The sequence below is a fragment of the Mesocricetus auratus genome, unplaced genomic scaffold (genome assembly GCF_017639785.1).
Source record: "Mesocricetus auratus isolate SY011 unplaced genomic scaffold, BCM_Maur_2.0 Super-Scaffold_100010, whole genome shotgun sequence".
NCBI classification, from domain to species: Eukaryota; Metazoa; Chordata; class Mammalia; order Rodentia; family Cricetidae; genus Mesocricetus; species Mesocricetus auratus.
In genome coordinates this window covers 66,245,470-66,272,738 of record NW_024429194.1, presented here as the reverse complement: position 1 = coordinate 66,272,738, position 27,269 = coordinate 66,245,470, and the positions used below count along the sequence as shown (strand labels likewise).

General features: G+C 43.9%; 1 protein-coding gene across 8 annotated transcripts; it reads left to right on the top strand.

Moving 5' to 3' along the window:
• Positions 1-27,269, top strand: Tmbim6 (transmembrane BAX inhibitor motif containing 6). 8 transcript variants are annotated; one of them, XM_040753838.1, is made up of 12 exons: positions 1-15; positions 4,415-4,419; positions 8,460-8,492; positions 18,540-18,622; positions 18,992-19,100; positions 21,252-21,372; positions 22,554-22,602; positions 22,700-22,797; positions 22,976-23,055; positions 23,396-23,496; positions 24,255-24,330; positions 27,043-27,269. In XM_040753838.1, exons 4-12 carry the CDS (start codon positions 18,567-18,569, stop codon positions 27,250-27,252), a joined length of 900 nt encoding a protein of 299 aa, XP_040609772.1. In that variant the 5' UTR covers positions 1-15; positions 4,415-4,419; positions 8,460-8,492; positions 18,540-18,566; the 3' UTR covers positions 27,253-27,269. The 8 variants fall into 8 exon arrangements, with proteins under 8 accessions (XP_040609772.1, XP_040609778.1, XP_040609771.1 ...); XM_040753844.1 differs by lacking the exon at positions 8,460-8,492 and having other exon boundaries at positions 3-15; positions 18,544-18,622; XM_040753837.1 differs by lacking the exons at positions 1-15; positions 4,415-4,419 and having other exon boundaries at positions 8,378-8,492.

Here is a 27,269-nt window from a genome sequence, read left to right as displayed (position 1 = left end):
CTTGTGCTTCTTCCGGTTCTCAGATTTATCCTCTCTGCCTGCCAGCCCCTCCTATCCTTGCTCCTGCCTCACCACGGGCCATTCCGCTCGTTATTAGACCATCAGGTGTTTCAGATAGGCAAAGAATCACAGTTTCAGAGTTAAACAAATTCCACACACTTTAAAATAATATTCTCCCATAATCTGTAGGCTCTTAAGAGTTGGTAGGAGCCGGGCGGTGGTGGTGCATGCCTTTAATCCCAGCACTCGGGAGGCAGAGGCAGGCGGATCTCTGTGAGTTCGAGGCCGGGCTGGATCGATAGCCTCCAAAACAATACAGAGAAACCCTGTCTCGTAAAACCCCCCCCCAAAAAAAAGAAAGAGTTGGTAGGACTTTTAGGAGGTAAGGCTGTGTATGACCATTAGGCCATTGGGGCATGTCCATGAAATGGTTTTTCCTTAAAATGGTTTTTCTTCCTGCCTCTTGATAAAAGTGGTTGGCCCTAATATTCATTTCTGACATTGTGTGCTACCCACACCAGAGACCTAGAAAAATGAGAACTGTGGTTCTCAGACTGGAACATCTACCAATGTCAGCCAGAGTAAACTTCTCTCTTTATAAATTAATTGACCATTTAGCTAGAGTGCTACCAAGCTGACTTATACATATATGAAAAGTGTGGAATAGAGAAAATGCAGAGAAGGATAATGACCTGTACCTGTTGCTCACAATCAACAAATGTTGGCTTAATAACTTTTTTAGTTAAAAAAATACTTTAATGTATATGGGTGTTTGGCTGCATGTATGACTCTGCACCACATGTGTTCCTGATTGCTATGGCTGGGTTAATTACCCAGACAATGACATTTGCCTATTGTGTTCATTTTGTTCTTACTGATGTATAGAATGTTCAGTATGCCATTATCTTTACCACCCCAAACTTGGTCACATGAAACAACAACTGTTTCACTTGACCTGTGGATTCTGTGTGATAGGAACTTGGTCCAGGCACATGAGATCCACTGGGGGTTCCCTTCTCAAACTGGGGTCTCCTGGAACTATTGCCCAAAGCACCCACATGTGTCCTCTTAAAGACTCTCAAGCTCACAAGCCAGAAGCACCTAGAACTATACCGGAAGCAGAGATCTAGGAAGAGGATGTGTAGCTTTTTGTGAGCCTTAGGAACCACACAGCAACGCTAACCTGTGAAACCGCTACAAACTTGCTGAGATCCAAGGAATGAGGCCATTTCCTTGGTCTATTAGTTTATTTTGTTACTGTAACAAAGTTCCTAAAATTGATTATAAGAAAAGGGGTGTAGGGACAGGGAGATAGCCCAGCAGATAAAGTACTTGCCTCACAAACAGAAAGATTTGACTTTCATCTCCATCACCCGTGGTGACCTGTACTTGTAATCACAGGGTAAGGACATGAAGATCTCTGGGGTTAGCTGGCTACTGTGCCCAGTCTGTTGGTGAACTCCAGGCTCGTGTTGAGACCCTGGCTTAATGCAAACAGGCAACATTCATGAAGATGACATGAGAGGGTCTCCTCAGGCCTCCATTTATATATGCACATACAGTCACATGCACCATTCCCCTCACCCACGAGAATTCGTAGAAAAAAGGCAGGCTTGGGATAGAAGAGCATGGGATAGTTCAGGTCCTAATTAAATTTAGTTTTGGCCATGTTAATCCTACTAAATAGCCATTCTTTGCTTTACCTTCCCATGACTAACAGATATAACCTGACCTAACAGATAAAAAAAAAAATACCCCCCCCACACACACAAACACACTTTTGGAATGTATTAACAAAACCCTAGTTTTCCACTGGTCTCAGTGGCTTTCTGGACCTTTCTGTAAACTTCCATCACCCTCTCCCTCTTTTGTTATGTGACTTTTCCTGAGGAAACATGAATAAATAACAGTTTACATACCCCAGATAGGACATTGAAGCAAGACCAAATAAATTATTCCATCAAGTTCAACTTGGCAAACCAGTGAGTTTACTGGGGATACTTTGAGGAATAAGGGTGAGGGGTTACTTATAGGCACATGGATAACTCGAGGCAGCTACATCACCAAGTATGAGTGAAAATTCATGAACGTTCCATTCATGGAGTCCCCCCATCACCATTTCCAGGCGCTTGACAGACTGGGAACTCTGGCAAGCAGCTCAATTTGTGGGAGCATGCCTGTTGCCCAGTGCTTGTTTGTGGTTCATCAGACCTTGAGGAGGGGCCCTGTAACCCCGTGTTTCTGCTTCCCCAGACTTAAGGTTGCTGACTTCCCCCGAGTGTCCTTATCCCCTCCCTCCCTCCAGTAATGAATGTTTCAATTTCAAGGGAATTGCTACATAACACTCTTCCATCTTTTTGTTTGTGTTTTTACTTTTTGGTTTTTATTTTTTTCGAGGCAGGATTCCTCTGTGTAGCTTTGGAGCCTGTCCTGGAACTTGCACTGTAGACCAAGGTGACACCAAACTTACAGAGATCATGGTGTCTCTTCACAGCAATAAAACCCTAAGACAGGGTCACACAGGAAAGAGCATATGCAACTTTACTACCAATCTCCTACCAGCCCTCCTTAGTACATCTCTCTCTCCCATTACTGGTCTTTAGCCTCACTGCCCAGTACTTTAAATTATCAAATCAGAAGATAAAACAATCTATATAGAAGACAATAAACCAAAAACATAAAAATCTGTTCTGGGAAATTTGTCTCTGCTGTTGATGAAAATTCCCATAGAGCCGTGGTCCTCAACCTTCCTAATGCTGCAATCCTCTAATACTTCATGCTGTGGGGACCCCCAAACATAAAATTATTTCATTACTACTGCATAACTGTAACTTTGCTACTGTTGTGAATTGTAATGCAAACATGTTATGCAGGATATCTGATATATGACCCCTGTGAAAAGGTCATTCTATCCCAAAGGGGTGGAGACCCACAGGTTGAGAACCACCACCATAGAAAGATGATGCTGGGTCATAACAAACTGCTTCCTGAAAAAAAAAAAAGAAAAAAGCCCCCATTTCTCTAATGAGAAGGCCTACAATGCTGGACAGTAGTGGTGCACACCTTTATTTAGTTAGCCTTGAATCCCAGCACTCGGGAGGCAGAGAGGCAGGTGGATTTCTGTTTGAGACCAGCCTTGTCTACAAGAGCTAGTTCCAGGACAGCCTCCAAAGCCACAGAGAAACCCTGTCTCGAATCCCCGCCCCCCAAAAAAATAACTGGAGGAAGGGAGGTAGAGGGAGGGAGTGCTAAAAGTAGGGTCTAGTTATACCTAGGACTCACTTGCCAGAAATCTACTTCCTGTATCTAGGCCCCACCCTCCAAAAGTTCTACAGCTTCCCAAATAGCACCACCAGCTTGGAACCAAGTGTTCAAACATAAGAGCCTTTGAGTTTTCAGTAAAACCATAGCACCAACCTTTAAAAGGTATAATCTAATTCCCCACTCCTCAGTTGTGGAAAGAAGGTTATGTTTTGTTTTGAAAAGGTTTATTTATTTTACTTATGTGTATATGTATAGGTGTTTTGTCTACACATATGTATGTGTGTTACATAAATCCACTACCTACCAGGACTAGAAGAGGGCATTGGATCCTTGGAACTGGGGTTATTGCATGTTGTAGCAGCCAAGTGGGTGTTGGGAATAAAACCAGGGTCCTCTGGGGCTAGTAGAACCATCTCTCCAGCCTCCCAAACAGGGTTTTGCTTAAGGTTTGTGAGGCTTCAGGAACATGATTCCTGGACCCAATTATATAAACATTTTTTTTTTGATTTTTCGAGACAGGGTTTCTCTGTGTAGTTTTGGAGGCTGTCCTGGCACTCGCTCTGTAGACCGGGCTGGCCTCGAACTCACAGAGATCCGCCTGCCTCTGCCTCCCGAGTGCTGGGATTAAAGGCGTGTGCCACCAACGCCCGGCTATATAAACATTTTAATTAAAATGTATTGCATTATTATACATGTCACATGAGGCAACCAAAGAAAAATAGATATTAAAATTAAACTGTTTTTGCTTCATTGCACCATTAACAACAACAAAATACATAAAATTGGTGAAAGTATTTGCAAACCATATATCAGACAAGTACCAAGACCACATAAAGAACATTCACAGGAATTGGGGATGTGATTCAGTGAGCAGAGTGCTTGCCTAGCCTAGCATGCTTGAGGTCCTGAGTGTGAGCCCCAGCTCTGCATAATCCCAGCACTTAGGAGGCAAAAGTTCAAGTTCATCCTCAAACATAGTAATTTCAAAGTCAGTCTTAGATACATGAAAGCCTATCTCACACAATTATAAAAAGGATAAATGAGGGGGCTGGAGAGATGGCTCAGTGGTTAAGAGCACTGGCTGTTCTTCCAAAGGTCCTGAGTTCAATTCCCAGCAACCACACGGTGGCTCACAACCATCTGTAATGAGATCTGGTGCCCTCTTCTGGTGTGCAGGCTTAAATGCAGGGAGAACACTGTATACATAATAAATAAATATATCTTTTAGAAAATGATAAATGAGCTGGACGGTAGTGGTGTATACCTTTAATCTCAGCACTTGGGAGCCAGAGGCAGGTGGATCTCAGTGAGTTCAAGGCAAGCCTGGTCTACAAATTGAGTTCCAGGTCAGCCAGGACTACATAGAGACACCTTGTCTTGAAAAAAAAAAAGAGGGGGGGTAAATGAACTGCTATTAAATTGGGAAAACGATTTGATAAAGAGATACTCAACATAATTAGTTATTAGCAGCTGGGCAGTGGTGGCACGAATCTTTAGTCCCAGCACTCGGGAGGCAGAGGCAGGAGAATCTCTGTGAGTTCAAGGCCAGGTTGTTCTACAGAGTTCTAGGACTGGCTTCATAGCTACTGGGAAACTCTCAAAAAAATAATCATTAGCAAGACAAGTCATAGTAAGATATCAGCTCATAAACCAGATGTTGTGGTACTCGCCTTTAAACCCAGCAATTGGGGCTGGAGAGATTGCTCAGAGGTTAAGAACACTGACTGTTCTTCCAAAGGTTCTGAGTTCAATTCCCAGCAACCACATGGTGGCTCACAACCATCTGTAATGAGATCTGGTGCCCTCTTCTGGCCTGCAGACATGCAGACAGAATACTGTACGCATAATAAATAAACCCAGCAATTGGGAGGTACAGGCAGGTGGATCTCTGAGTCCTGTCTTGAAAAACCAAAAAGAAAAAAAATGATATCAATCCATATCTTGGCTTCACCACTTTCTTCCCCAAAATATCACAAGAATGATCTCTAGCCAACATATTAAAATTCTCAGAAACCTCTTGAGTCATCCCCCACAGCTAATTAAATCACACTCAGCACCACTGTCTCCCATGCTCCTACTAGTGTGGCCCATCAAGCAGTGCTTAAAGTATTCCACTGCTTTCCTAACCCAAAGTACCAAAGTCCAAACAAACACATGGTCAGGCCTATCACAGCAACACCCCCAGTCCCTGGTACCAACTTCTGTCTTAGTTAGGGTTTCTATTGCTGTGAAGAGACACCATGACCACGGCAACTCTTTTTTCTGGTTTTTGGAGACAGGATTTCTCTATGTAACTCTGGCTGTCCTGGAACCAGGCTGGCCTCAAACTCACAGAGATCCACCTGCCTCTGCCTCCCGAGTGCTGGGATGAAAGGCATGTACCACCACCATGACCAAGGCAATTCTTATAAAGATAACATAATTGGGGTGGCTTGTTAGAGTTTCAGAGATTCAGTACATTATCATCATGATAGGGAGCATGGCAGCGTGCCAGCAGATCTGATGATGGAGTAGTAACTGAGAGTTCTACATCTTGCAGGCAATAGAAAATCGGCTGAGTCACTGGATGGTATCTTGAGCATAAGAAACCTTAAAACCCACCTGCACAGTGACACACTTCTTCCAACAAAGCCACACTGCCTAATAGTGCCTCTCTCTATGAGATTATGGGGGGTCAATTACATTCAAACTACCACATATCTGCTAAAATATCAATAAATCAAAACATTTGGCAAAAAAAATGTTGGCAATGATTAGAGAAATTGAAACTTTCATGTACTGCTGGTGAGAAATTAAAGTGGTTTTCCCTTTCAGATAAATAAACATAAACAGTAAAGTTATGATCTAGCAATTGAACTTTCCATTGGCCTAGTACTTTTTGTGATACTATAGCAAAATACTCAGCTGAATGAATAACTTTATGAGGAAAAGATGTTTATTTACTGCACAGCTGTTAAAGGGCTCACATCTGGTGATAGTTTTCTGTAGCAGCATTGTTCATAATACTGTAGTCATCAGGAAGTAGAAAGAACCCAAAGGTTCATCAACAGGTAGATAGCTGTGGGGCATGGTGGTACGCACCTTTAATTCCAGCAAAACAAAACATATATCCATATGCTAATTATATTAGTATAGATACTAGTTAGCATACATTAATATACTACTGTTGGCTATTTTAAGTCAGCTTGACACAAACGAATCATTTTGGAAGAGGGAACTCCTATTAAGAAAATCTGCCACTACCTTGGCCTACGGGCAAGCCTGTGGTGCATTTTCTTGATGGATGACTGATATAGAAGGGTCCAGTCAACTGCGGCTCCCCGCCTTCCCATATTCCCCCCTCCTGTCACCTGTGGATGAGAATGTAAAGCTTTCAACTACTGCTCCAGCGCCATGCCTGTCTGCTTCCTGCCATGACCATGGACTAACGGCAATCAAACAGTATCTAAGACACTAAATTAACCTTGAACTCATTATGAAGCCAAGGTTTGAGATTACCACCACACTTGGCCTTCAACCTTTTTTATGGCTAAATAATATTTCATTGTATAGTTACACCACATTCTGTTTGTCTATTCACCTGGGTTTTATTTTTTGTTTGTTTGCTTATTTGTTTTTTAAGACAGAGTTTTTCTGCATAGTCTCAGCTGTCCTGAAACTCACTCTAAAACTCACTTAGTAGACCAGGCTGGCCAGGAACTCACAGAGATCCGCCTCCTCTGCCTCCTGAGTGCTGGGATTAAAGCCCTGTGTCATCATGCCTGGCCTGAAATGTGCATTTTTGAAAGATGTATTGATTCATTCTAGCGCAATGTTTTAAATAGGCCGTTTGGAGCAGGTCTCAAAAGCATCCAGAAGTAGGGTTTGGTGGTGCATGCCTTATTAGCCCAGTACTGTGAAGGTGGATTGAAGGCTAATCTGAGTTGAATTTGTGACCAGCCTGAGCTACATATACTTAGGGACAAAAAAGTTTTGTTAGTTTTTCTTTCTTTGTTATGGGGTTTGTGACACCTAGGAAAAGACCATAGACTGAATCCAATTATAATGAAAAGATTAATTGCTATTAGGATGAACAATCTCAGAGCTAAATTTGAGATTGCTAAAATGGGAAAAGGGGAAAACCACATGGAGACCTTCAGTGCCTATGCAAGTAAATAAAAACTGTTGTGCTCTGCCAAGTTAAGTGACTAAGGCAACTCAAAACAATCTTTGGATGTCTGCTTAAGCAAATTACAGAAGCAAAAAAAAAGCAATCATAACAAGTAGATAGTCACAGCAGTACTTGTTTGGATGGGGTCACTTATCTTTCAGGGACTGGGGTCAGAGACAAATGACAGGTGGTCACCAGGATGGATGCCTAGCATAAAACGGAGCTTCTCTAGACATAACAGTTTAATTTAAAATTTTTTCGTTCATTTTGATAAATTTTTCCCAACAGGAAACGTCCTGCTGGGCAAGAACTGGTGTGTTCCGGCTAGGGACACGCCTTAAAGAAAGCGCCTGCTCTTTGACCTCCATTGGCCAGGTCTCCGAAGAGCTGGTTAGGTGTGCAAGACCAGTCTTGGCTGCTCTGTTAACACCTGACTTGCAGGGTCCTTGGTAACTATAAAGAACCACCCACTTCCATGCAGGTGAATAGGAAAACGATCGTCATGGCCCGTTTGCTTGGGGCTCCAGGACCAGCACGTGACCTCTAAGCAGGGGTCCTTGGGTTCCTGTAGAATGGCTGAACCTTCAAAGGTGCTCTGAAGCTTAAGCTCCACTATATTCCCTGTTAAAAGGTCCCAGGGAGGAGTTTTCCCTCTTTACTATTCCACGAGAAGCCTATTGGCGCTGTGGTTGTTAGTGTCATGAGGTCTCCCTTGGCAGCGGTCTCGGGACTGACACACCCCACTTCACCGTCCCTACTGATGGGGCGTCAGACAGACATTCCTCCTTCTTAGGGGAAGAAGGCGGAGGCCTGTGGCTCCGGTGTCGGTTGGTGGCCATAGTCTTGACAAATACATTAGCCGATGACGCTGACGTAAGCAGCTGCTTATGAACGTAAGCCAATGGAAAGGCAGAAGCGCAGCCAAAGACCAATGAGGACGTGCCTGGGCGGGTTGGGGGCGGGGATTCCTGGGGGGGGGGGAACGGGTGTGGGTAGAGCTCCGGAGCCAACCCGGGGAGACTCAGAGCACATCCGGTTTTGGCAGAGCTGGGGAGCTCCTGAGTGGTGGACTGAGAAGGTACGTGCGAAGCTAGGACGAGGCAAACCGGGAGCGAGGGGTGCTGAGGGAGCGGGCGCGGGAGTGGGTAGTGGCTTCCGTTTTCGGACGGCTCGTTCTCTCGGAACCAGGCCGGCTCGGCGTCGAGATCGGAGCTGGGCCGGGAAGGACTCGGAGAACTAGTGCCGCGCATGCGCGGCAGCGCCGGCGGGGGCGGGGCGGGGGCGAGTCTGCGGGGTCTCCCGGGCCTTTAGGCCAGGTTTTGTGGCGAAGGCCCGTCGATTTGCGTCGGTTTCAGTTTCCACCCCCTCTTCCCCTCAGCCGAGTTCAGGGCTTGAATTCGAGTCCGGTCCCCCGCCACTGACTCGTAGGTAAAAACGAAAGGGAAAGCTGTATTGTTTGTGATCACTCCACCCCACCCAGCTTTCGCGGCTTGCCTGCGCCTTCTCGGGTTCCCTCCGCCTGACCTGGGTGAGCCGCCGGGGTCCGGGACTCGAGTTAGGCCTGGTCGGGCGGACTGCCCTGTCACGGCGGGCCGGGTGATGTCACACTTGTCTGTGACACGCGAGATTCCTTAGTTACTTGGAAGCCAACGGTAGAGTTTGGAGGTGAGAAGACCCGGGCTTGGCCTGGTTTCCCAGCCCCACGTCGCAGCCCCTCTGTGAGCTGATAGATTACCTGTGGACAGGAGAGGTGGCCTTGATTGCTTGGGGCTGAACCCTGTGCAAGTCCCAAAGTCGGCTCCGGAAGGGCAGCGATGGGCGGTTTTTCCCTTGGACCGACTTTCTGAACATATGATAAGTAGGTTTGGGCATTTCTTTTTTTTTTTTTTTTTTAACCAACAAGGACAAGCTATCTCAGGCCAGACCAGGTTGCATTTCCTGTCCAATCAGGCTTCTGTTGACCAAACCACAACAAAACCACTTTGAACTTGAGACTCTCCAGTTACACAAACACTTGTGAATGTGTAACACTTCAGTAGAGCTGACTGCCTGAAACACAAGGAACTTAAGGTTAAAGGTCAATGGCAGAATTTCTAGTTACTTATTGATATTTATGTATAATTTGTCCTGGGACTGTATGAGTAGTTTAAGAGATAGGGGTCAGGAAAGATTTCCCTGGATTGCATAATCACGTTTTCATGGCTTCTGTGAACACTGAGGTCTGTAATTGTTACATTTATTTTCTTCGGTGTTTCTTCATTGTCTAAAGTTGTTCCGGTTCTAGCTTGGAGAGTAAGTTGACATTTAGAGTCTCTTCAATTTTCCTCCAGTAGAGAATTGAGTCCTTGAGAAATACCGTCTGTAACTTGGATCTTCCTTTATTCCATCATGTAGAAATAAGGTTTTACAACCTTGTTCTTTCCCTGTTGATCTGAACGAAAAAGCCTGGCTTTCCTAATGATTAGGAAAAGGAAAAATTAATTAGAATATTTAGCATTTCCAGTTTTTCCTCCTTGTTACAGATAGAGTTCCTGTTCATGAGTGTGGTAGGAATCAACATGTGTTTTGTGGAGTTATGAAATTGCCGTATTGGAAACTTACTTTTTTGTTGTGGGTGTCAGGAACCTGACTCTGACCCAAGTCAGTCACCTTGGGTTAGTCTTACAAAGAAATCATACTTTTTTTTTTTTTTTTGAGACAGTTTCTCTGTGTGACCCTACCTGCCTTGGAACTCACTCTGTAGACCAGGCTGGCCTCAAACCTGGAGACCTAATCGCCTCCAGCGTACTGCTGAAATTGAAGACATGAGCCACCACTGAGGGGCATATGTATTTTTCTGAGAGTTGGTAACAGTTGAAGAGGGGGTCAAATTAAGTAAAATTATTTTCTCTCAAGGTTATGTGGTGGAAAAGGTAGGATTTGTAACTCTAGATCTGATTCTCTTGCCACTATTATACTGCTGTTTTAAAAAAAATACTTGAATGTGGGACTGTTTCCTGCTTTTTTTCATGGGCTGATTGGGGTTGTGTCTCAGGGTATACAATTTAACAACCAAGGTAACAAGTCAAAACACTTTTATATATTTAAATACTAGATTGTGAGTTACCTCTCCATCCTACCCCCTGCTGTGTTAATTCGACCATTTGAACTCTGTCCCTGTATATCCAGAAGGGATCAGACTGACACTTACTATCATTGGAGATAATGTATTGACTTGAAGAGTTTCATTTTATTTCATAAACTCCCCAAGGGTATTAAACTCCTTTGGGGAAACTACTCATAATGTTCTCACTTCTAAGTTTTTCTTTGCTAGTTTGACTTGGCTATAGGTTCTGGTATAAATGTCTATTTCATCTAGTCTTGTTCTCCTAAGGTTTCTACCAGATTTCATGGTAGCACACATTCCCCAAATACATTATTCAAGACGAGAGAAAGGCTGTAGAGATTGGATTGCATTTGAGTAGGTTCCACTCTGAATAGGCTAGCTAAGGAATGTTGAAGTTATAGAACTCTTTTGTTCCTAGTTAATGCTTGTTCTTTTTATTTATTTTTATTTTATGTGCTTTGGTGTTTTGCCCAAATGTATGTGTGAGGGTGTCAGATCTTGGAGTTAACAACAATTGTGAACTGCCATGTGTGTGCTAGGAATTGTAACCGGGTCCTCTGGGAGAACAGCCAGTGTTCTGAGTCATCATCTTTCCAGCCCCTATGCTTGTTCTTTCTTGGGGGGGATAAACAAGGTATTAATGGATGTGGGATTAATGGTTTCTAATGGAAGATTATGTATTTAGGACATTGCAACCTTCTTATGCTTCACTTCTGTCAAAGAGTTCTGGTTTTAAAGAGGGAGATTCAGTAGTTTCAGACTTGGTTAAAAAAAAATTGAGCCAAGTGTAGTGGTGCATTGGTTTAATCCCAGCACTCCAGAGGCAGAGGCAGTCAGACCTCTCTGCATTCAAGTTTCAGAATGGCCAGGGATACATAGAGAGACCCTGTCTCAAAAGAATTGAAAGTGGAAGACATTCCTTCAGTCATGACTGGTTCTGAGGCAGCCTTCTCTAGAGATAAATGCAGTGGTAGCCTAACCCAGGGATTTGGGGTCAAGCTAAGAGAGAGCTCTAGGACCTCAGGTCTCTTAATGATGTAGGCCCGCCCTCGATAAAACAGGAAACCTAGGATGTCTTGAAACTGAGCCGAGTATTTCCTAAAATAGCAAAAGCGTCAAGCTAATAACAAAGTTAACTTGAACAAACTCTACCATGGCCACCTATCAACTAGTTACTAGGCTGTCTCAAAACACCACATGGCCCTCTGGGGCAGGAGGAACAGTAAATGGTTAGAGGAAAGTTTTAACTAGGAATGGGATTTAATCTGGCTCCTTCAAATTTCAGTTTGTTTTCTTAGACTTCAAATTTCAGTTTGTTTTCTTAGACTTCTTCCATATCTGTTTAACTATTAAACCTTCATATTTATAAACAATTTATATGATCTATGTAAATCAGGCTTAAATAGAAGTCTACTAAAAGCAGACGTTGGTGAGCAGGAAGTGAGCTTGTCCTGTGCAGTGTGATATTCTAAGCACTTAGTTGTACTATCTCACTTAATGCTCAACCCCATGAAGAGCATTGTAGGTAACTGGTTTGTAAATGATGAAACTGAAGCACAGCGAAGTTTAGTGCTAGACACTTACTGTGGAAAGTGTTGGGTGCTAGGGATTGGTTAGAGCCACACCTACAGTGTCGCCATACTAAGGGTGGATGTCCAGAGGCTGAAAACTAGTCAAAAGTGACAATCCTGGCCTTCTCTTTAAGATTACATCATTTCTTGTGTGTAGAGGAGCATGTATATAGAGGTCAGAGGTCAGAGGACAGCATTTAGGATTTGGTTCTCTTACATGTGGACCCAGGGGATCAAACTCAGTTTGTCAGGTTTGGCAGCAAGCACATTTAATCAGTCATCAGCCCTGAGTTTTTCTATTACTTACCAGTTTGATCCCTAATGGAGCTGCAGGGAGAGCAGTCAACATAGTTGAAGTGATACAACAGGAGGGTAAAACAAAGTAATTCACAGTCTAGTATCTAAATGTTTCTCTAAATAGTGTTTCTTTGGCTTATTAATGTTGTTAGATTGTGTACATTGAGGCAACTCCTATAGTTTTCAACTGTGATACTTTGAGTAGATATAGAGGCTTTTGCATATCCCATTTGTACTGTATGTACTATGTGTTGAAATGAAAACATTTTTTTTCTCAGTGGTGCGGTAGGGCCTTTTACATGTTATGAAAGCATTCTTATCACCAAACTGTCTCCAGTGCTTGCAGGTGCAGAGTGCACGCATTTCCCACCCTACCCCCACCCCCACCCCCTCACCGCCACCACTTTGAAGGCGTGACCACTATTAGATAATAACCTTTTGTTTTAGGACAAGGGTAAGAAGGGTCCCTGGAACGGAAACGGATTTAACAAGACAGACTAGTCTTTATCCTGCCAAGCAAAAGGAGGTCATGGAAATAAACTGTGCAGTAAGCTTGGGAGTTTTTGTTGTGTGCATGTGTTTGTGTGTGTTTCAGTCCTGAGAATTGAATGTAGGACCTTGGTCATAGTCCTCAAGTGCTCTGTCGCTGAGCCATTCCCTCAGACTGGGGGTGGTCTTGTTTTTAGTTAAGTCTCAGCTATGAAAGACAGGGCACTGCCGAACACTACCCTGTTCAGCCATCCATGCTGGGATTAGTTATATTCTTCCTGGCTCTTGCTTTTTGTTTTGTAGTTTGGGGTGGCAGGCCAATCTTTGTAAATTCAAGGTCAGCCTGGTCTACAGAGCTAGTTTCAGGACAGGCCCCAAAGTTACACAGAGAAACCCTGTTTCAAAAAAAGAAGGAAAGAAAAATGGAAAAAGAAGAGAAAAATTGAACACATTGCCCAATACAGAAGAGAGTCTGGTGCCATATAAAACACTCTAATTTGGATTTTTATTTATTTATTGTATATACAGTCTTCTGTGTCTGCACGCCAGCAGAGGGCACCAGATCTCATTCAAGGTGGTTGTGAGCCATCGTGTGGTCGCTGGGAATTGAACTCAGGACCTCTGGAAGAACAGTCAGTGCTCTTAACCGCTGAGCCATCTCTCCAGCCCCTTATTTTTTAATGTATATGTCAGGGCCAGGCATGGCAACATACACCTTAAATGCTAGCACTTGGGAGTCAAAAGCAGGTGGATTTTTTTTTATTTTGGTCAATTCCAGGCCAGCCAGGGCAGCTACATAGTGAGACCTTGTCTCAAAAAAGAAAGGGGGGGGGGGGGGAACCTTGAGGGAGCATTTTATCTCTATTTATACCTTTACTTGTCCCACCTTGAACAACTCTAGAGCAAAGTTACATTTCCTTCGTTCTGAGACCTGCTTTCCCGCTTACATTTTAACATTTCCAAAATGAAATACGGCATATACATTACTACTTTTTTTAAAGTTCAAAATTTTCATTACTGTGTAGGTATATGAGGTGTGTGACCATGGGTGTGTACATGACACAGCATGTATGTGGAAGCCAGAAGACAACTTTGGAGAGTCAGCACTGTTTTCACTGGGAATGGGTCTTAGCTTATTAGGCCTGTGAAGCAAGTGCTTTATATGAGCTGCCTCTTGAGCCTTTCATTGCTCTTCCACCCTCTCTGTGCTAATAGCATTAGCATTGCTGTGTTATGTGTTAGCTTGTTTCACTTAGTTTGAAGTAGGCTGGGTGTGGTGGCACAGGCTTTTAATACTAGCACTCAGTAGGCAGAAGCAGGAGGATCTCTAAGTTCAAGGCCAGTCTTGTCTACACAGAGAAGCAATACACACACACACACATTTTTTAAAAAATTGTAGTAGGTAGTAAAACAAACAAAAAATATACAAGTTTTAACCTGGTGTGACACACACAGTCACAGCACTTGGGACACTGAGGATTGAAGGTTTGGCTTGCATAGTAAAACTGTATTTCACCACAATGACAAAAAAAGGGAAAGTTTTTGTATATTTTAGTATTTTAAACGAAGCTACTAATAAGTCAAGAAAAAACTTGAGTATTTGACATCCTCATTCTTGCACAGACTTTTGTCTTCTTTTTTTTTTTTTTCTTAAGATTGTGGGTGTTGTGCATTCAATTATATCTATGCACCACAGGTACCTGGTGCCCTCAGAGTTCAAAAGAGAGTTTTGCATCCCCTGGAGCAGGAGTTACAGCTGTCAGCTGACATGTTGGTGCCAGGATTGAACCTGGTCCTGTGAAAGAGCTGCTGAGCCCTCTCCAGCCCTAGCTTTTTTTTTTTTTTTTTTTTAATCAACTGAAAGCCACAGAAAGAGGCAGTCAGTACCAGGGAAAGAAGAGTTTCTGCTGGTGTACTCTCTCACAGTTTTTCCTTAGAGGGTCTGGTTACATGAGTATTGCCCCTTTCTGACTAACAACCCCCTGGGTATTTTTGTCCCCTCCCCCTATTGCTGTTACTGATTGAAATTGGAAGCAAGAGGTACTTTAGCGCTTCTACTGTGCATACTGAGAAACTTGGCTGTGGAAGTTGCACATTCTCTCTAGGGATGTCATTAAGAGTGTTAATGGAAGCCTTAAAGACACTTTCCAGTTGCTGGATTGTACCATCCTGTAAGTGTTCTCTCTGGAGAATGCATTCATCATGGTTGTGGAAGACTGCTTGGCCTTGCAACAGTCTGCAATAGTTGCACCATCTAGACCAAGAGGGCACAGAGGCCAGTGACTGGAGAGGAGAGTAGCAGCTTTGGTAGGGTCTACAGCTTCTCACCAAGAGTCCAGGTAAGTAGGGTCATGATGAGAAAACCAACCTGTACCTATGTGATTGCTTTCTTTGGGGGAAGAGAACTTCAGGAAACCACTGGTACTGTCACCCTTACAAACTGCATCTTTATACCTCAGAAGTTGACTTTAGGATTATAACTTTGGTTGCAGGCTAATGGTTCTTTGCCTTTCCCTCTCCCTTTTTGTAGATTGGGAATAGAGTGGGCATTGTGTGTTTAGAAAGAACTGGTGTGTGTGTGTGTGTGTGTGTTTATGTTTAGAAAAGACGAAAGCTCTTGGTCAGATCTTAGTTCTTAGACTGAATGTGTTTGGGATTGCATGTGAGATGGAAGGAGCAAAACTTCTCCAGCTTAACAGTATTGGTGTGATGTAGCTGGATATGGTTTGCTTGGGTTTTGTTTTTTGCTTTTAAATGTCTGCGTATGGGTTGCATCGCTCACATGTTTGATCACATGAATCACAGTGAAAAGGGGGTAATAGATGCCCTGCTTTGGTTCTAAAATGCTGTTGGACATATTGGGACTGTTGGTAAAATCTGAATAAGGTCTGTAAGTCAGGTTGCATCCTAGTTTTTTGCTTTTGATGAGTGTTTCCTGGATATCCACACATTAAGTACTAGAGCATTGTCTACACAGTTTAAGAAAAATATTTTAAGTCTTTGTGTTAAACATTATTATATATGGAGGAGGGAAAGGGCAGCTATTAATATTTGGGAAATCTAAGAGAATATTGGAGTGAGGGTTGATGAGGTGGCTCAGTAGGTAATGTCCTTCTCACAAGGCCCTGAATGTATGTCCTTGGAACCCATGTAAAAGCCAGGCATGGTTGCCCCCATATTTGATTCCAGTGCTCCTACAGGGAGATAGGAGGCAGATAATAGATCCCCAGCAGCTCACGATAGCCTGGCCTATAGCAGTAGTGAACAACAAATGCCTGTCTCAAGTGGAAGGTGAGGGCCAAGACCCAAGCTCATCATCCTCTGACCTCAGCACACACGCTGTGTCCACAATTGCACACGCATGGAAGTGTACACACCACATTTTAAAAACTATAGAGGGAGTTTTTACGATTACAGTTTTTCTGTAGGAAAGTTTCCCAGGAAGTCCAGCATGGTGGTACACACCTTTAACCCCAGCACTTGGGAGGCAGAGGTGGGCAGGTCTCTTGAGTTTGAGGCCAGCCTGGTCTATGTAGTAAGATCCAGTCTAGTCAGAGCCTCTAGTAAGGCCATGTCTTAGACAAATGGTTTGGTGGGAGCTGGAGAGGTGACTCAGCAATTAAGAGCACTTGCAGTTCTTAAAGGGGATCTAGCCAGGCAATGGTGGTGCAAGCCTTTAATTCCAGCACTCGGGAGGCAGAGGCAGATGGATCTCTGTGAGTTCGAGACCATCCTGGTTTACAAGAGCTAAGAGCTAGTTCCAGGACAGCCTCCAAAGCCACAGAGAAACCCTGTCTCAAAAACACTAAAAAAAGGGGAGGGATCTGTTTGGTTTTCAGTACCCATCTCGGGTGACTCACCATTTCCTATAACTACAGTGCCAGGTAATCAGATCCCTTCTTCTGGCCTCCTTGGGTATTGAATGCATACATGTGATGCTCATGTATATATGCTCAGTTACACACACACACACACACACTATTTTTTTCGTTTGTTTTGTTTTTTTTTTTTTTGTTTTTCGAGACAGGGTTTCTCTGTGGCTTTGGAGGCTGTCCTGGAACTCACTTTGTAGACCAGAATGGCCTCGAACTCACAGAGATCCGCCTGCCTCTGCCTCCCGAGTGCTGGGATTAAAGGCGTGCGCCACCAACGCCCGGCCACACTATTTTTTTTTAAAGATTCTAATACTAGGGCTGGAGAGATGACTCAGTGGTTAAAGAGCACTGACTGCTCTTCCAGAGGTCCTGAGTTCAATTCCCAGCAACCACGTGGTGGCTGACAACCATCTGTCATGAGGTCTGGTGCCCTCTGACCTGCAGGCATACATGCAGACAGAATACTGTATATATAATAAATAAATATTTTAAAAGGTTCTAATAGTATAAAAATAACAAAATTCTTTCTTGTGCTTTATGTTCATGGAGATACAGAAATTTTAAAAATTGTGACTTTCCATGAAGTTTTTAAAAATGTGTTAGTGGAAATTGCTTGCATGTTAGAATGCAAGGCTAGTACAAGAATTGACTTCATTCTTTTGGTGGCACACTCATTTAATCCCAGCACTCCAGAGGTGGAGGCAGACAAATTTCTGTGAGTTTTAGGCCAACCTGGTCTACATAATTGGAATGCCAGCTAGGGCTTACATAGTGGGACCATGTCTGAAAGGAATAAATAGCCTTATAGCTTTTTTTTTTTTTTTTTTTTTTTTTACTCTTTGAGATACTTTTTCTGAGAGAGTTAGTTCTCTAGTGTCTTGAAACAGTGACATAATTGTTCCAAGGCTGGTGAAGCCCTTGCTGTGTAAGACTTGAGTTCAGTCCCTAATACCTAGTACCATCTGTAGAAGGTGAGAACTGCTGGGTGGTGGTAGCGCGTGTCTTTAGTCCCAGCACTCGGGAGGCAGAGGCAGGCTGATCTCTGAGTTCAAGACCAGCCTGGTCTATTAGAGCTAGTACCAGGACAGCCTCCAAAGCCACAGAGAAACCCTGTCTCAAAAAACAACAACAAAGAAGGTAAGGACTAACTCCCAGAAGTTGTCCTCTGACCTCCACATGACAGTTGCTACTCATACATTCAATAAAAAAACAGTCAAAACTCAGATAGCTTTCTTTAATTAGGTTGCTAATTGAAAAATTACCTTGTAAACTGTCATTTTATTGGGGGGGGGGGAATTCAAGACAGGGTTTCTGTGTGTAGCTTTGGAACCTGTGCTAGAATTTGCTCTGTAGACCAGGTTGGCTTCTGCCTCCCAAGTGCTGGGATTATAGAGGTGTGTACTACCACTGCCTGGTATAAACTATCTTTTAAAGGACAAATTTGTCCTTTAAAAATTGTAATTACTGCCAGGCAGTAATGACACAGGCCTTTAATCCCAGTACTCGGGAGGCAGGGGTGGGTGGATCTCTGTGAGTTTGAGGCCAGCCTGGTCTACAAAGCTACATAGAGAAACCCTGTCTTAGAAAAAAAAAAGTGTAATTACCTTCTAAAATAATAAATAGAAATCAAATGATGGTACAAGAATTTTGGAGAGAAGATGGTTTCATGTTCCTGTCTTTTGTCCTCTATAAAAGAGTTGAATGGGGGACTTTTAACTGCTTTTTTTTTTTTAATGAGACTATGCTCTTAAATGTGAGGTGTCTACAAAATAATCTTTTCTTCTTAGCAAGTGAGCTGAACAGAGTTCGGAACCATGAACATATTTGATCGGAAGATCAACTTTGATGCCCTCTTGAAATTTTCCCATATGTAAGTGATTTAACCTTGATTATCGTCACTTGCTGCATTTCTTGTCATACCTAATTTCTTTCCTTGGTTGGGTAATTTTTATAGGTGTCAGTAAACAAATGAGCTAGATTCCAGAGAAGTCTAGCAGGAGTAGCCAGGTTGTAGGGGCTGCTGTGCAGTCACCAGCAAGTCACCTGTTCTGGTTGGGTGCTGATTGCTCGTATAATTTGGGGGTTGGGTTCTTCTCTGGCAGATTCTGTTAACCCATTTTCCAAACATTCCTTTTTATTATATGTTCTTCAGAACATATCTCAAACTGTTGATAATATAACTTCACTTACAAAGAAATGATTTGTCCAGACGTGATGTCTTATAACCATTCTTTCCTAGAACTCCCTCGACACAGCAGCACCTGAAGAAGGTCTATGCCAGCTTTGCACTCTGTATGTTTGTGGCGGCGGCAGGGGCCTATGTCCATGTGGTCACACGTTTCATTCAGGTAAGGATGTTTCTCTCTGGAGGCAGCAACACAAACTCACTCCATTAGGAAGAAAACTTAGCAGGGTGGTCTATTCCTATGCCCCTCCTTAATGTCCTTATCAGTAGTTTAAGTTTTCTGGCAATCATTCCTTTTGTAGAAACTGAACACAAATTTCTTTCACTGGGTACTTGATCCTAAAGGTGGGCAGTTGATACTGGCTAACATACAAGATCCGGTCCTCACACATGAACCAGGTGCTGGCCCTCTATGGCATGGTGCCTGTCCCATCTTTTCTTCTTTGTTGCCTCAGTGACTGTGGATGCTTGGAACAAAATGCCATTTGTATAATTAATTGTCAGAGTAGGCAAGGTTTGGACTTGTACAAGCTTGACCCATTTAATTATGTGCTGCATCCTTGGGAGAAACCTTCGGCAACTTTGGGTTTGACCAACAAAAGTAGAAGGCACATTTTTTACTTAAAGAAGAACCAAAAAGCCGGGCGTTGGTGGCGCACGCCTTTAATCCCAGCACTCGGGAGGCAGAGGCAGGCGGATCTCTGTAAGTTCGAGACCAGCCTGGACTACCGAGCGAGTTCCAGGACAGCCTCCAAAAAGCCACAGAGAAACCCGTCTCGAAAAACCAAAAAAAAAAAAAAAAATGAAGAAGAAGAACCAAAAAGTTTGAAGTTTCCCTAGTAGCCAAACTTTGGAGTGCCCTTTTTAGCAAAAATACAGAGGGGTATTTATGTTGACATTTGCCACTGTAATGAACTGTTCTTTTGTTCAGGCACCTTCTGCCAAGGGTTATATGAAAAATTGCTCCAGGCACTCAGAGGGGAGAGGCTTTGATCCTTGAGTTCAAAGCAAATTTTAGGTCTTATTTTCTGGTTATGTGTTATTTTTGCATTTTTGTTGTTTGAAGGAATGTAAAATGTACTCAGTTCTCAATACAAACTGACTTTGCATTTGGGGATTCAACCATTCCAGGATCACACTGTTCAGTACATTTTACAAACATGAGAAGTAGTGAGAAGTTTGATTCATCTTTCACGACTTGCCCAGTGGAGGTTAGGGTTATGCTTCACTCACATGTTGCTCTTACAGGTCAAATGCCACCTTTGTGGGCCAGAGATTGAACTCAAGCCTTCATACATGCTTCTTCCCACTAAGCTGCATGACAGCCTAGTTTATGCTTTTAGATAGGCTTTTATGTAGCTCTGGCTAGATATTCTGCCTGCTTCCTACCCCCAAGTGCTGCATTGCAGTTAAAGGTGTACACCACCATTACCTGTCCCATTCTGTAGTTTTGTTCCTGATTTTAACCAAAAACAACATGATGCTAAAGTGCTATTACGATGGTTGATTTATTTCAGGGAGAAAATATACTTGTCTCAACATCTGGAAATCTACAGTATATGACAAATAAGTGTTCTTAAAAAGAAACACATAAAGTAAGGCTAGGTGTTGATCATTTTGTGAAAATGTGAGCGGAGTGCTGCAGGAACACTCAGTTACTAATACAGCATCTACTCTTGAAGTGTGTAACCTTTCACTTACTATCAGTGAGAAGAATGGAACTTCAGTTCTCCTCCTAATACCTGGGGGTGGGTTTTTCATTTAAAATTCCCTTTTAAAAAATTTATTTTTGTTACAAAAGTAATTTACTATAGGAAATTCAAAAATAGCTGAGCAATTTTAAACCTCTAGAAGGAAGACAGCATTGTACTGCCAGCACTGCAAAGCAGAGGCAGCAGGACCAAGTTCAAGCCTCTGTAAACCCTCCCCCCCCAAACCTTCCTTAATCCCATCATCCAGGATTGGGATTGGCTCATGGGTAAGCCCAAGTGAACCACAGCACATGTGTTTCTTTCCTTTAACTACTTGGGTCCTAGGGATCAAATAACTCAGGTCAGCTGGTATTTGTTTTCTCTTTTAAGTGAACAAGAAGGGGTCATTTCTGCTGTCCTACAGATGCAGTGTGCTCTTGGTAGCGATCACAGTGTTAGTCCTCACCTCCAGGCTCTGGTTTCACTCCCCTCATTCTCTCTGAGAACATACTACCTTTTCTCTGCCTCTAGATGAAGAAGCAAATGTTAGAAATATCAGATGAGCATTTGAGCCTAGTAAACACAAAACTCTGAACTGTTTGTTTGTTGACTGGCTCTTACAGGCTGGCCTGCTGTCTGCCTTGGGTTCCTTGGGCTTGATGATCTGGCTGATGGCAACACCTCATAGCCATGAAACTGAACGAAAAAGATTGGGACTTCTTGCTGGCTTTGCTTTCCTCACAGGTATATGAAGAGGTTGTCTAATGGGGTGGAAGAGTGTTTATTTTTAGTTCTTGTTTAGATTAAAGCCTAAGTTTAGCTCTGATTTTCCAAGTGACTTATACTTTTTGTCTGTGTACAATCCTTTAAGAACAGTTCTCTCAGTAGAGTTTCCCCAAATTCCATCACACTGCTGTGATTTCTCTCTTTTGGTCTCCTTGCTCTGTACCCACAAGTCAGTCACACTTGTATTTGAGTGTTGGTTTTTTTGTTTGCTTTTGCGTTGTACTGTTTCCTTGTTACATATAGACTGTTCCTGTCTTGCATGTAGAGTTAAGCACCTTCCAACTAGTATTTGGTAGCTAGCAACCGTGACCTAAAAATAGTTGCAGTTCAAATGAATGAGGTTCATGACTTTTTAAATAGTAGATATAAACTAAGAGTCTGGTTAAAAGTCTATCTCTTGCTGGGTGTGGTGGCTCACATCTTTAGTCCCAGCTCTCAGGAGGCAGAGGCAGGCAGATCTCTTTGAGTTTAGGGCCAGCCTGGTCTACAGATGGAGTTCCAAGATACTCAGGGTCACAGAAACCTCTGTCTCAAACAAAAAAACAAACAAAAAGCCAGTCATCTCTTTTAGAGTTATCATGAAGAAAATAAAATTGGAGCTATATGATAAAGTTCTTTAAAATGCACCAGCTTCTGAGTGATAGTCTGTACAGTGTTAGGAAATTTTAAAAAGGAAAAGATTGAGGACTTGGCTTAGGGGACACTAGTTATTTGAGGTGTTAGGGGAGATTATCAGGGAGGAAATAGCTAGAGTAGAAGAAATGCTGGGCTGCAGCAAGTTGTCCTGTTGCCTTGTGATCACCTGAGAAACTGGTCTGACTGCCCTTCACTCCAAGGGCTCAATCCTGCAGGACTGAGGGCACTGGCTGCCAGGCTCTGTTTCCATCCTTCTACTTGGTCCCTGATCTGGCCATTCTACATCTCAAGGACACATGATATTTGACATTCTGCCTTTTTGTTTTCTAATTTCTGTTCTTCCTGAAAGCATCCATGGCTTTGAGCTGAGGGGAAGATAGATCTATGAATGAAAGGGTAGAGTACAAGAATTGCTTTGGGTCATGTGTTGGGGTTTTTTAATGAGAATGAATACCTGTGATTGAATTGATGGTAATTTTATGTTCTGGGGGTTTGTTTTCTAGGAGTTGGCCTGGGCCCTGCTTTGGAGTTGTGCATTGCTATCAATCCCAGGTAAACTGTTTTCATGTGTTCTGTACCTTTGTGAGTATGCCTTCTAAATACAGAGCACATGGTTGCAGCTCTCAACTCATGGCCTTTTCTTTCACAGCATCCTCCCCACGGCCTTCATGGGCACAGCCATGGTCTTCACCTGCTTCAGCTTGAGTGCACTCTATGCCAGGCGCCGGAGCTACCTCTTCTTGGGAGGTAGGGACTGGAAGACAGGCCCTGGCTCTGCTCTATAGAGCTGTCAGTAGGCCGCCTCTTCTGGAAAACTCAAGTCTCTAAAAACCCTCCTTTGGGGAGATAGTTAGAAATGACCTTAGTGGGATTGTTTTTGCCCTGCATTGGCTTTCTCTTGACAACTTCTGCTCTGTCTTATTAGGCATCCTGATGTCAGCCATGAGCCTCATGTTCTTGTCCTCTCTGGGGAACCTCTTCTTTGGATCCATGTGGCTATTCCAGGTGAGATTTTATACTGAATCTCCAGCAGCCATTTGCCCCATATACTTTGTCTAAGTCCAAAGAGGTGGCTCTAGAGCCCTCACCTTGTTTGGGCGTGTTTGAGACCCTTGAGGACATGGCCCTCTGCATGGTTAGGCACAGCTGAGGAGACTGTTTGCCTCAGGGCAGATGAGTGACCTGAAGGAGTGAAAACCGTATTGTGTCTTGAGAAGTGATATGAGCTTTACTGTCTTCTGGGTTAGCATGTGGTGTGTTTTCATAGTGGGTAAGAGGCAGGAAATGGGCTGTTTTCCCCACTACTACATCTACCACATGTAACTGTGTCTCTTTCGTTTGTTAGGCAAACTTGTATATGGGACTGCTGGTCATGTGTGGCTTTGTCCTGTTTGATACTCAGCTCATTATTGAGAAGGCTGAAAATGGAGATAAGGATTACATCTGGTAAGTATGGGAAGCTGGTCTGCATTGAATAAAGGTTGACGCAAACTGTTCCATTTCATGGCTGTACATACATGGGAAAGTATGTTAAATTTTGTTGTTGTTGTTGTTGTTGTTGTTGTTGTTGTTGTTAAGAAGCAAGGTCTCATGCAGTCCAGGCTGGCCTTGAACTCACTGAGTAACTAAGGATGACCTGCCGACATTACATGTATGCACCAGTGGTTTATGATGGGGATTAGATCCAGGGCTTTATCAGTGCTGGGCAAGCACTCCGGGCAATTACTCCAGACAAGCTGTGTACTGGAGCTGAGCTTTGGACCCCAGCACACAGTTTTATTGGCTTCCTCCTCCTCTAGGCACCCAGTAGTAAAGGGGCTCGCTCTCTCTCTCTCTCTCTCCCTCCCTCCCTCCCCCCCCTCTCTCTCTCTCCTCCCCCCTCTCCCTCTCCCCCCCCCCCCCCTCTCTGTGGTAACAACGAGAGGTGTGCAGAGTCTGTTAAGTGGAACAGTTCTTTAGGTCTCATCACTGCTCATTGGTACTTGGTAGTTGCAGGTTCAGACCTGGTCTCTGTTTGAATAAAGCCTGGTCTCCTGGTGCCTCATGGATTTGTTGAGTTGAAAGGGATCCCAGTCTGTTTTCTGATGGGGGTGGGGTGTTGGAGGGAGTGACTCCCGGGTGGGCAGCCTTATGTCCTGGCAGTGTTGGGGCTTCTGGTGAGGGAAGTGGGCAGTGCTGTGAGGGAACTGCTTCTTCTCTTTCAGGCACTGCGTCGACCTCTTCTTAGATTTTGTTACGCTCTTCAGGAAGCTCATGCTGATCCTGGCTTTGAACGAGAAGGTTAGTGAGTCCAAAGCCTGTGTGTGAGAGAGCGGTCCTGCTCACATCAGTGTGGATGTGAGAGTTTGCTAAGTTGTTCGCTCATTATGTAGGACAAAGTATGTGAAAGGCAGGGCCCTCCCTCAACAGGTGAACCCCAAATCTTTGCTAACAGAAAGAAAAACCACGTGAAAACAATTTCCTGAAATATTAACTGACCCCAGAGATGAGTTTCCAGTGGCAGACAACTTTGGTGTCTGTGAGAGCAAGGTACCTTAGGAAGAATTTAAGGTTACAAAGATACTAGGACTCAGAAAAAGGTGTTGTAATGACAGCTGTCCTTTGTGAATGTCAGGAGATCATTTTATCCACTTGTTAATCTTTTTCAATTGTTTTTAAAAGTTTTTACAAATATATATGAGTGCATGTATACATACATGTACATTGGATTCCCTGGAAGAGTTACAATTATGACCCCCAAGAGACAGTTCTGAGCCACTGTGTGTATGCTGACATTCAAACCCAGGTCCTCTGCAAGAGCAGTCAGTGCTTTAAATACTGAACCATCTCTCCAGTCCTATCCATTTGTTAACCTTAATTTTCCCAAGAAAAGCCAGTGTAGTCCAGAGGTAGAGGAGCCAATGAACCTCTGAGCTTTCCTTGGTAAGATAGTGAGTGCAGTGGGGTGGAGGATTGGCAAGGTGGGGTTGTGGTTCTGTTTGCACTGAGCACAGTGGAGATGACACTGCTCCCCTCTCAGTTGCTGAGCTCTGTTCCTTTTCTCTCGGGCTTGCACCCAAGGTTGGGAGGACTCAGTTCATGCAAGCATTTCTCATCCTTTGTGGTCCAGATCCTTCACATCCTTTGCCAGCGTTCGCACATTTAGATTTGCATGTCAGGAAAAAGACTTAGGTGGTTTTTCTTTGTTTGTAGGACAAGAAAAAAGAGAAGAAGTGAATTGGCCCCCGGCCTCCCCAGCTTGACTCCTCCCCCGCCCGGCCTCATTTCCCTGCACACATTACGGGTGCCGTGTTCTATGATAATGAAAAGCATCAGAAAAGCTTTTGTACTTTGTGGGTTCTCTATTTTGAATTTTTTGATCAAAAAACTGATTAGTGAATATAGTTTGGAGTTTGGCTTCATATTCCTGAGGTTCTCTCACGCTCCCTTTCTGTCAGCTGATCCATAGCCTCTTACTCTGCTCAGGCAGCCAGTCCACCAGGGTGAGCGAGGAGCAGATGTCCGCCTCTCTGCCATGCCTCCAGACGGACCCTCCTGCACTGTTGCTGGAGCCTCTTTGGCCCTTGTGTTTGGTTTTCACAGTCCAGAGACACTGTTTGCCCTGGGAAGGACCTTACTTGTCCTGAGTTGTCAGCCTGGTGGGTGCTTTGGTTCCTCTGCTGCCTGAGTTGGTCTGGCAAACGCCTGTCTGCCTTGCCCTGGTGAAGGGAATGTGGATTTGGGGGTGTTCCCTTTCCCACCCCTGAGTGCCCTCAGGGACTCTACCTGCTTTCCATCTGTGGGGTGGGAAGGCCTGAGTACAAAAGGAAGAATGTATGGCAAGGTAGAGATGACAGTTCTCAAGTTTCCCTGTTGTAGCTTTTTGTTGTTGGTTTTTAAATTATCACCTTTGTTAGTGATTGGCCTCTACTTGGTGGCTGTGGTTGAGTCTTGGGGGAAGGATAGGAAAGGGAATGGTTGCACCTCAGGACTAGTTGTATTGAATCCTGCCAGAAAAGCCTCTAAGGACTGCAGCAAGGGACAAGTCTCCAGCTGAGCACTTCCTTGGGGGCGGTGAAGGGGGTGGGAGGATTGACTGATAACTTGAAGGTGCACTCCTAACAGTTCTTCAGTGCATTTTTGTTGTCTGCCAGAGATTGGAGGCAGTAGGCAATGTTCACTTAAAGATGCACTTTAGTTAGCCTGGTTTGTTCACCTGTTTCTAGAAATTTTAGGTCTGGGCAGAAGCCAGGTGACCAAACTGTGGGCTACCAGTCTGCACAGAAGGGTGGCATCAGGAGTTGTCATGGCCCTGACTATTTGTGGTTTCAGTTCAAAGGAACAAGCCACCACCGAGACCCTATTACTAGCAGGGTGGCGCTCTGGGCTGTCCCTGCCCACATGACAGCCAGTGCAGCTGAACACCGTGCTCCTGCTGTACTGTCCCACGACACTGCTCTGTAGTGGTGCCCAGAGTAGCTCAGTGCCACTGGGGCCCTGCCCCATTTGCCTGCTGCCTCCACCCTGGCTCCTTAACCCCCCTCCCCTCCAGGGACATGAGCAACTCTCCATAAGTGGTTCTTTGCAAGGTCTAGGATCTGACTTAGTTCCACCTCTTGAAGCCAGACACCACCTCTTGTGCTTTTTTGCTTGGGATAAAGGAGTTTTTCTTTAGAAACAGTGCCAAGAATGATAAGATATAAAACTACTTTTAAAGAAAATGCTAACAGTTTTTAATACAGGTATCATTGTCATTTCCACTTTCTTTCCTAGTTCTTTGGTTTTTCAGCCCAGGCTGCATTCTCTAACTCATACTGTGAAGACAAAGGTGTTTTTGATTAAAAAATATATCTACATAGTCTTAATTTGTAAAAAATAAAGAAAATTCCTTAACCTTTCCTGATGTCTTAAGTGTGTTAAATCAAGGGCAGGCTGGGTGAGGGTTGGGGTACTGTTGGGACTATTGCTGATGGGAGCTGGGAGTTAACTGGACTCACTTTGTTCTCCCCGTAGAGACAGAAGCAAGGACCACACTTAGGCCTCCTACTCTGGAACCCAGCATGCCCCAGCCTCCAGAGCCCTTTCCTCACCATAACCCTGCTGGTGGTAGTGGCTGACACAGTTAGGATGCTTCAGAGTTGGGGATGCATGTCCCTCATCCTGCAGATACTTGAGTTTCAGTACTCTGTGGCCAGGCCCTACTCCAGGAGCATCCGTGAATAAAAATCCCTCTAAGTGCA